This window comes from Cornus florida, unplaced genomic scaffold (genome assembly GCF_030987335.1).
Source record: "Cornus florida cultivar Cherokee Brave unplaced genomic scaffold, ASM3098733v1 CherokeeBrave_3.0.0_Hap2_Chr10, whole genome shotgun sequence".
NCBI lineage: Eukaryota > Viridiplantae > Streptophyta > Magnoliopsida > Cornales > Cornaceae > Cornus > Cornus florida.
In genome coordinates, this window is record NW_026775580.1 from 51576443 (window position 1) to 51587040 (window position 10598).

At 35.0% G+C, this 10598-nt stretch overlaps 1 protein-coding gene across 1 annotated transcript; it reads left to right on the forward strand.

Moving 5' to 3' along the window:
- Window positions 1–1688: 1688 nt before the first annotated feature.
- LOC132277601 (uncharacterized) lies at window positions 1689–6473 on the forward strand. Its single transcript, XM_059779440.1, has 6 exons — window positions 1689–1825; window positions 1907–2123; window positions 2764–2835; window positions 3578–3805; window positions 5603–5725; window positions 6090–6473. Exons 1-6 carry the CDS (start codon window positions 1689–1691, stop codon window positions 6471–6473), a joined length of 1161 nt encoding a protein of 386 aa, XP_059635423.1.
- The last annotated feature ends 4125 nt before the right edge of the window (window positions 6474–10598 follow it).

The window sequence follows — 10598 nt, forward strand, 5'->3', positions numbered from 1 at the left end:
ATTGCTAAGTTCTCTTTACAGGTATCTAAGAGCACAATATCATCGGCAAACATCATGCACCATGGTATCTCGTTTTTGAATGTATTTGTTATGGGAAAATTAGATTTTAGTGACTAAATTTAAACAAAATTTATTAAGTGACCATAAAGCTAAGAAAATATGAATAGTAATCAAATAAAAAAGTTAAATGCCAATAAGGGACCATTATTAATTTATTCCTTAAATACCCTTCTAAAAAATAAAAGAACTGAATTGTTTGTCATTTCTTTTCTTCCCCCACAAACTAACTCTGGTACCACTTTGTTGGAAATGAATGGTCTATACACACACAAACACTCAGTAATTTGGAAGAGAAGTCGATGGAGGAACACTTGGAAATATTTTTATTCCATTTTAGTAAAACATATAGAGTACGTAAGCTTATATAAACTATACAACATACATGTAACAATCACATGTAAATGTAAATTAACTCCTACTAACATAACATTTAGTTGGCACAACTCTCACTAACATGACCATTAATAGTTGTAAGTCTCATGCCTCCCTCTAACACCGATTAAAAACTCTCATTAGCAAATTAACACACCAAATAAAAACACTCATTAACTTCAAAGACATTAAAACAAATAATCAAGTTTATTTTCTAACAACCTTGAATTGGTTTTCTCTGCCCTTTGATTGCAGTGTATTCATGTAGACGACAATCAAAAACTTAAAAATGTAATTCAAATCAACACTGTTCAAACATAAAGGGGGCATAAATTATGATAGCAGTGAGATTGCTCCATTGTAACTTCGAAATTATGAGTTCGAAACATGCATGTAGAAGTATGTAAAACTGCATCAATCTTACCATTAGCGTTAAAGGCTCTCTATGTGCTTCGGCCAGAACTTTGTTGGAGTTAGATTGGAGAATTGAGTCACGCTGTGAGTGCAGGTTGTAATTATTAGCTTTGAATTGAATAGACTAGTCACACCGCAGGAGTAGGATCAACCTACACTGTGAATTAGTTCTACCCCTTTTGTGATTAAACATCTCAGCCCTTTGTGATTTATTTCACAAAGAGTAATGCTCCTAAAAGGCTCTTCTCATGAGAAGAGCAATGCTCTCAAATTTAAAATAACTTTTTTTTTTTTTTTTTTTGCCTAAAAAGATGTTTTACAAGCCATGAGAAAGAAAAACCAAAAAGTGGCCATGACCATCCATCACTGTTTGGATGATGGAATGCTACAAAAGGTTGCTAATGCAGCAAATGCAAAACAACTATCAGAGATTCTTCAAAATTCATTCCAATGAGTTGATAAAGTGAAGAAGGTTCAACTCCAAACTTTACGAGGTGAATATGAAGCATTGCATATGAAGGAATTTGAATCAATTTCAGATTATTTTTTGAGGGTCCTTGCTATTGCAAATCAACTAAGGAGATATGGTGAAGCCACCATTACTGATACAAGGGTTATTGAAAAGATCTTTCGGTCATTGGATTCCAAATTCAACTACATTGTTGTAGCCATAGAAGAATCGAAGGATTTGATTCCATGACTGTTAATTAACTCATGGGTTTGTTGCAAGTTTATAAAGAAAGGGTGGTGAAGAAACAAGAGGCTTTGGAGCAAGTGTTACAAACAAAGCTTTCATTGAACGAAAGAGACGAAAAGTATAGAGGAAATAAAAGGGGCCGAAGATGTGGAAATGCATGTGGCCGAGGAAGAAAGAGACCGATAAAGAGGAGAAAGAAGCAATCACCACACAATCAACAAATGAAGAAAATAACCAGGACTCGCAACAAACAAGAGGTCGTGGTAGAGGCGACAACTCAAGGTCATATGGAAGGTGGTATAATAAGTCTCAAATTTAATGTTACAATTGTCAAAAGTATGATCATTATGCTTCGGAATGTAGAAATGTTGCTAACGTTGTTAAAGAAAAGGCTAATTACGTTGATGAAGAAGTGGAACCTACTTTTTTGTTGGCAGACAAAGGTAAAAGGGGTGAAGAAGACATGTGGTATTTTGATACCAATGCTAGCAACCATACAGGTGGTAACAAAGAAAAATTCGTTGATCTTGATGAATTAGTAAATGGGAAGGTGACATTTGGAGACTTGTCACAAATTTTGGTAAGAGGGAAAGGTAAAATGTTGATTCGTTTGAGGAATGGGTACCATCAATTTATTTATAATGTTTATTATATGCCTAATATGAAAAATAATATTTTGAGTTTATGACAACTCTTAGAAAAAGGCTACAATATTTTCATGAAGGATTGTAGTCTTTCGATAAGAGACCTATTGGGAAGTTTGATTGCCAAAGTTCCATTGACAAAGAATTGAATGATTTTGCTAAATATTCAAGCTGATGAGACTAAATGTTTGAGGGCTTGTTTTATGATTTAACTTGGCTTTGACACTTGAGACTTCGGCATTTGAATTTTGGAGGACTAAAGTTATTGGCCAAAAAGAAGATGGTGAAATGATTGCCTTTCATTAGTAATCTAAATCAATTATGTGAAGGATGTCTCGTTAGAAAGCAATTAAGGAAGAGTTTTCCTAAGGAAGCTACGACGAGAGCTACGAAGCCATTGCAACTTGTGCACTTGGATACCTAAACAAGCCTAAGTCAGCTAAGTCACAGTACTAAAACAAATGCCTAAGCTCACTAAAATAAAAGCCCAAACCAAATAAGCCCAAGCCTAATAGGCAGAACTGGTAGTCTGGTGTGAGAGTCGTGAGACCATTCGATGTGCGAGTGTGGCGGCAGATTTACACTGAAAGCCTGAAGCTGAAGACTACAAGGGCGTTTCTGGTCATTGCTCAGGAATCAGGACCTCAGGTATTTCATATCCACTATCCAGTTCCCAAATTTCACACAACTTTCAATAATTTTAATTATTTACATGAATATATACATACACTGATATATATCATAGTTGCCTGATATCAATGAATTATGAGGTGAAAATTTGTGAAATAATGCCCTATATATATTTTAAAACTCATAGATAAATGGTTAGAAAAAATTTTGTTCCAAAATTATTTTAATTTCTTTTTATTAGGCTTCGTTTTTATTAGTTACCCAAAATCCAAAATAATAGTGAACTATGTATTATATAGGAAACATAAATTCCCAGATTTTGATTTGCAATTTAAATTTATTTTAAATTCAAACAGGATTAGTATTTAAATTCAAATAGGATTAGTATATTATATAGGAAACATAGGATTGGGAATTTAGGATTAGGAAAACAGGCAGAAAGTTAGTTCTTCTTATACAACTATACAAGAGTTCTTATAAGTGTTTAATTGCACTGAATGTTGCATAATGTAGATTCAATTTTTTTATTAATGATTTTCTATGCCTTAATAAGTCAGGTGTCTAAAGAAACATTGTTAATTAACTAAAATTGAATTAAACAACAGTTGGTTTTGGTTGATATGTTTTGATTTAGGTATTTTTAATCTAACTCATTCTTTAATTTTATTAGGTTAAAACTAATTGTGTATGTCTATTCTCTCATTCTATCAAAAGAAAGTGAAAAGTGAAAAGTATGTCTATTCTCTCATTCTATCAAAAGAGAAGCCAAATAAGTGACGATGATCAATCGAAAAAGGATATACCTAGTGGTAGTGCATCTAACATTGGCGATGATCAATCGAAAAATGATATACCTAGTGATTTTGATTTGCATCTTCCTGCTCCACCTCAAGTTGTTGAACCCAAACAACTTCACTCCGCTTCTATTGAAAGAGATCCCAGGTTACATATTCAAATACATGAATACCCGGTGAATCAAAGAGATGGGGTTAGATGAGCTTATATCAATTTGAGGCTTTATCAACCTAAACTTTCCAATTATCCTAACTCTTGGAATGGAAAGCAGATTTGGCGATTTAAGTATGAATGGTTTAAATAATTTCCTTGGCTAGAGTATTCTCCTTCAAAAGATAAAGCATATTGTTTTCCATGCTTTCTCTTTGAAGAGAGAAATAATATGGCGGCGAGTCGTTCTTCACTTATTGATGGTGAATTTAACAGTTGGAAGAGAGTTAATGATAGAGATAATTGTGTATTCTTGAAACACATGGGACTTCAATCTTCACCACATACAAAATGTGCCATGCTTTATGGGAATTTTAAAAAATCGGCACAACATATTGATAAAATGTTGAATGCCCAATTAAGAGAAGAGGTTTTGAAGAATCGAATGCGGCTTTAGGCAACTATTGAAACCGTTCGCTTGCTAGCACTGCAAAGAATTGGTTTTAGAGGTCATGATGAAAGTTCAAGTTCATTAAATTAAGGGGATTTTATTGAATTGTTAAAGTGCTCAAGTGTTATCTTAGACAATGCTTCACAAAATGCCCAATACATTGCTTCATCGATTCAAAAAGAGATTCTTCATATTCTTACAAACATAGTGAGAAAAATGATTTGTGATGAAGTTGCGGGAGGCAAATATTGTATTCTTGTTGATGAAGCACAAGATGAGTTTAAAACGAAGCAAATGGCTCTGGTTTTAAGATATGTCAAGCATGACAGTTTGCTAATGGACATTTTTTTGGCTTGTGGGAGTTAAAAACACATCAGTAGTTACACTTAAGGATGTAATATCTGATATTCTTGTTTGGTTTGATCTTTCAATTCAAAATGTGAGAGGTTAAGGGTATGATGGTGCTAGTAATATGTGCGGTGAATGGAATGGACTACAATGATTATTTCTTAAAGATTGCCCATTTGCTTATTATGTCCATTGTTTTGCTCATCGATTACAACTAACATTAGTTGCAGTAGCAAAAGATGAGCCGAATATTTGACAATTCTTCTCTTACCTGACTTGTATTGTCAATCTTATTGCTTCCTCTCCCAAGCGTCTTGCTGAATTAAAATCTTTTCAAAGGGATGAGATTGCACGTATGTTAAGCACAGGTGAATGTGAATCTGGTAAAAAGGCTATCAGATTGACACCTTGCATTGAGCTAGAGCTACTTGTTGGAGCTCACATTATGATTTTGTGAAGGACTTGATTGATATGTATACTGCATCCTGCATAGTTGTTGAAAGTCTTAGAAAGGGTGGACAAAGTCAATAGATACGTGGGCAAGCTTTAGGTGTTTACAAGGCAATGAGAAGCTTTAAATTCATATTTATCTTACACCTAATGGATAGCATTATGGGATTCACTGACACACTTTGCCAGGCCTTGCAATGCAAATCTCAAGACATTCTAAATGCTTTGAAATTAGTCTCAACAACTAAAACTCTCCTTAAAATATTCAAACAAGATAATTGGGATATTTTCCTTGCCAATGTGGTGTCATTTTGCAATCGACATAACATTGATATACTTGATTTGTGTTCTTATTATGTAGAGGATATGGGTCATCATTGTCAGCAACAAGATCATATTACAGTTGAGCCCCATTATCACTTTGATATTTTTAACTCTGCAATAGATTTACATCTGATGGAGTTGGAACATAGATTCAACAATAAAGTAGTGGAACTTCTTACTCTTAGCTTAGCTTTGGATCCTAGTGATTCTTTTAAATCTTTTAACGTGGAAAAGATATGTAATCTTGCTGAGAAATTCTATCATTAGGACTTCACTGGTCAAGATGTTAAAACATTGAAGTTTCAGTTGATGCATTATCAACTTGATGTACCTAGTGATCCCGAGTTTCAGAATATTTCTTCTTTTACTGATTTATGTCGGGAACTAGTTGTAAGTAGGAAGATTAACTAGTACCCTTTGGTTTACACATTGATCCGTTTTGTGTTGACTATTCCTATTTCTACAACAACTACAGAGATAACATTTTTAGGCATGAGACGTGTTAAAATAGCAATACCTAGCAGGATTGGAGATGAGTTTCTTGCTGACTGCATGACCATCAATCTTGAATGGCAACTTGTTCGGAAAATTGACTTGGAGTCTATTATCGACGAATTCGAGTCTTTAAAGACTCGTCGAACACAACTTAAATAAATATTTTGTAATCTTTGAATTCATATATTTATCTATATTATGTTATAAAACTTTTTTTTTTCCTTAAGAAATTTGTTATTAAATTTATGTTGAATATTAGCCCACCCCATTGACAATTCCTGAATCTGCCTTTGCAAGTGGTTATGATATAAAGGCTCTTCGATTTGATATAGGTGGTGAATTTACATCAAATTATTTCAAAAAAATTTGTGAAGAAAATAGAATTCACCATCCTTTAACAGTTTCAAGATCGCTCCAACAAAATAGAGTTGCTGAAAAGAAGAACAAAACCATTCTCAATATGGCTCGAAGTAAGACACTACAAGAAGCATGGAGTGAAAGAAAGCCAAGTGTCTCTCATTTGTGGGTTTTTGGGAGCATTGCCCATGTGAATGTGTCGGATGAAAGGAGGACCAAGTTAGACAACAAAAATGAAAAATTGGTGTTCATTGGATTTAAGATCCAAAGGCTACAAATTGTATAATCCAAACAATGGGAAGTGTAATGACCCAAATTCGGTGGATTTGAGTCATTAACGGGTGGTACAACTCAACTGGGTCCTTACCTGAATCTGAGGACTCATTAAGGGGAAAATAGTTATTAAATATTATTCTGTTGATTAATTACCTTAATATGGTCACGTGGATCACTAAAAACATAGATAACATGAATTAAGGTTAAGTCTAGGGTCGAGGGTGCAAGTCCCAAAACTATACCAGGCATGGGCACTACGATCAATCGCAGGGCACTGTGCGATTGCTCGCACAATGTTTTACTCGCACCCGCATACGCGCAAGAGTTGCGCACGCGCGCGAGGGCTTGGTATGTTGTGATTGCTCACAAAATCCCAACTTTCTGTTGAATAGTAAAACGGGCCTCGAACTAAATTGCAATGTAGTGCGACGCTTGCAGGAATCTGAAAATTATTCATTGCCCTTCTTAAATGTGATATCCATTTTCAAACCAAACTTTGGTCAATTGGTTATGCAAAACCTTTCCCAACTCAAACAAGGGTAAATGAAGTACGCTATTATGCATCCATATGCTAGAATATGTGCAAAATAATTCATTTCCATTTGTATTTATGATGGCTCATTACATTTCCACATTCAAAATAATAATGTCATTGCATACATGCCCAAGGTATTATTGTCATTCAAAGGAAAAGGGTTACATGATTAAGACTACTATAACAAAATGGTAGAATCTTTACATCAAAATACAAGGTAGTTAACTATCATGATATATTCATCCTTTTACTCTAGTCTTGATACAAAGGATGGTCAAAGATAACAACATCAAAACTAAGGTTGTAGGGGTATATCATCAATCACCTCATTCCCGTGTCCTGAAAATATTAAATATAGGGGTGAGCGCACTTACTCAGTAGATAATGCCTAAATAGTATTGTAACAACCCGAACCCGGGGATCCGAATCGCTAACCGGGTCCTTATACGAATCCGTGGACACACTAAGGGTAAAATAATCATTTTACATTAAGTAGGGATAATTTGACTCTAATCTGGTCATATAAGGTTTATAAAATCCATCCTGATAATTCCATAACATTTTAAGAGGTTTTAAGGACATTAATCATGGTTTGTCCAAAAGTACCCCTGCTCGGTTCAAGAGAAATCCCGACACTGTATCACTAAAACACACATATCTCTAAGTATGATTAGAATCTAAATATAAAGTTGATAGCATTGGAAAGCTAACGAAAAATTGATTAACTTGGCCTCGAGAATGACCCCGTTTGAATTTAAAATGAATAAGTTATGGCTGTTCGAAGTCTGGCCAATCCAAGCAATTTTAAAAACTCAAAAAAATTCCAAGTCTGAAAAAATCCAATTGATCAGATTTGAAGTCCAATCGATAGGACCGAGAGCAGGTTTTTGTAGGAGTCTAAAAAAAAAAATATAAGTATGGGAATCCGATCAATTGGATTGATGTTCGATTGATCGGACTGAGAGCATAATGTTGCAGGTTTTTGGTTTTAAGGCCTTGAATGCATCCGGGCTCATTTATGAGCCTAAACCTATGTTAAACCTGTCCCAACTCACGATAAATATACTATAACCATCCAATAATCTTAAACATCAATATAAACATTAAAATAGTTCATTTCCCATTCAATTCAACCCAAAATGGCAACATGATGAATCATACATTAAGTGAGTTCGAATTACATTATTTTGAGTCCATAAACATAAGAATGGCCTAAGGTGCAATAGATTACAAAATGATACAGTTTAATTTCAAGTTTTACAAAACACACACCTTAATATAAAATGACAAAAAGGGAATCCTTTCTAATCCCGTCTATGCTTGTGGAGGAACGTCATCTGCCACTTCTTTCCCGTGACCTGAAAAATGGTTATAATTAGGGTGAGCACAACAGCTCACTAGGGTATACCTAAGGCATGACTCTTAAATTCCCGTGAATAAGCATATATAGAAAAGGGAAAGCAAGACAAAAGGGTAATGCTTTTACGGGGGAAATAACGAAATTGACAAAACATGGCATTAACAACTATATATATATATATACACACACACACACACACACATCAACACACTCATTTCCACACACACACAAGTCCATCACGAAACTAATAATGCAATCAATGCTTATGCCATGAATCCACCCCGAACCAATCCCATAATCTCATCCTACACACAATCGCTCATTTCCGACCAATCCATCTCGCTACATAAAACCACACTAGAGGCCTCTAACTCCAAATGGCACAAGTCTACCGCTTGTCCACCATTTGGAACACTGGCTAGCTATTCTTGGCGTGAGACCACCGCTCAAACAACCATTTGGGGCATAGCTACTGAAATCTTGGAAATAAGTTTACTACTTGTCTTCCGTCCATCACAAACCTTTCTTAACCCAAATTTCATCCATCTCACATCACCCTTTTGACTTACACATTCTCTACCCAAATGTATAGGCTAAAAATACTTCAATGGATACTCGCTTTCCAACTTAGAAATGACTAACTCCTAGCTAACATTATGAAATGAATATGCCATGCATTAACGTCAAAACCACATTATACAAACACGTTTCCACAATACAAAATTCAACAAGTTGCTTCACATAATCAATTTTCCAAAATATCAGACATGCTTATAATCAAGAAGACTTTATTCAAATCATACTAGACATGACATTTACCATTTTCTCAAGAATTATTGTTTAACACTTGATAAGTGCTCAAATGTTGCACATTTTAGCACCTAAGTTAGGATATTTTAGTCCATTTATCTATCTTACTTTCTCGTTTTGGTTCTAATTCTTGTTTTTGTTTATTTCAGGTCAATAAGGTTCAAATGGGCTAAAAATAGCCTATTAAGCCATTTTTGGAGTCAAGAAGAAATTCAAGAAAAAGTTTAAAAAATTGCCCTGGAGCAGTGTCAATCGATCGCGGGCCACGCGATCCATCGTAGCCACCTCATCATTCGCTCCAAGTGGCGATCGATCGTAGACATTGGCGATCCTTCGCAGTGCCACGTCAGCGCCAGCTAAGAGGATAAGGTTATCAGTTGTCAAGCTAAGCATGCCACGTCATCCATATTCGATCGCCGAGGTTGGTGATCTATCGAAGAGCCTTGGCGATCGATCGCCATCCTACTGGCAGTGAGCTGTTTAATTCCCGAGCTCGCCTGAATTCTATCTACCAAAGGGGCTGCGAGATTAGACTAATTATAAGGCCATTTTCTAACTTGTTCACCACACAGAAGAGCTTGTATTTAAATGAAATTGAACCATTTTGTATAGGTTAGCTAGTTTTTACAATTAAATCATTTTTAGACATAGAAATTCTCTCTCTTGAATTAGGGGTTCTTGAGTAAGAAAAGAGGAAGATCACCATCATCCTTAGCATTTCTACCAAGAAGACCAGAGGAAGAAGATGGAGCTAAGCTTGAAGATAACCCTTGAGGGTTGTAAGATCACATCCATGAGTGGCTGAATCATCCTCTTAGGGTTTAGATGAATCCTAGGCTTGCTCTCTAAGCTCTTGATCTTTGTCATTTTGGGGGAATTCTTGTTGTAATGAATGTTATAGCCTTGTAATATATGGATCTTGGTTTTTCACATGATTATATCTATGGTTCAATTCTTTCAAACAATTCTTTAGATTGGTTGTATGTCTATGTGTAATTTCTTAAAAATTAAAGATGACTATGCATGGATTTCACTAGATGCATTTGTTGACCAATTTGATGGATTATTCTTATCCTTGATGGATTGCACTACATTCTTAATTTAATTGCTTTAAATTCATTGTCTAAGTGTAATTGCCTTTTAATTCCTAGTTAGGTAGTCAATCATGCTTGAATTTGATAATCCATGGCTTATTATTGCAAATTGCATTACTCTCTAGATTGATGTGTGCTACAATTGTGAGTTAAGTTGATGGTATATGCTTGAATTTGATGAATTATACTACACATGTTAATCATGGTTGTAGTTAAGTAGGTAATTTATGTTTGTTTTTGATATCCACACTCCTTATCACAATTAGTTGCACACACTTGGGTTATAACATGATCTTTCCCCCTAATTTGACAAGCACTTGTGGTTTAGAGACAAGC

What these genes read in the sequence shown, in the direction of transcription:
- LOC132277601 (XM_059779440.1), top strand. Translation starts at nt 1,689, where the DNA reads ATGTGGAAATGCATGTGGCCGAGGAAGAAAGAGACCGATAAAGAGGAG. An exon ending in GAGACTTGTCACAAATTTTG is followed by an intron (nt 2,124 to 2,763) that starts GTAAGAGGGAAA and finishes GTGTGGCGGCAG; the next exon opens with ATTTACACTGAAAGCCTGAA. An exon ending in CGGTGAATCAAAGAGATGGG is followed by an intron (nt 3,806 to 5,602) that starts GTTAGATGAGCT and finishes TTCTATCATTAG; the next exon opens with GACTTCACTGGTCAAGATGT.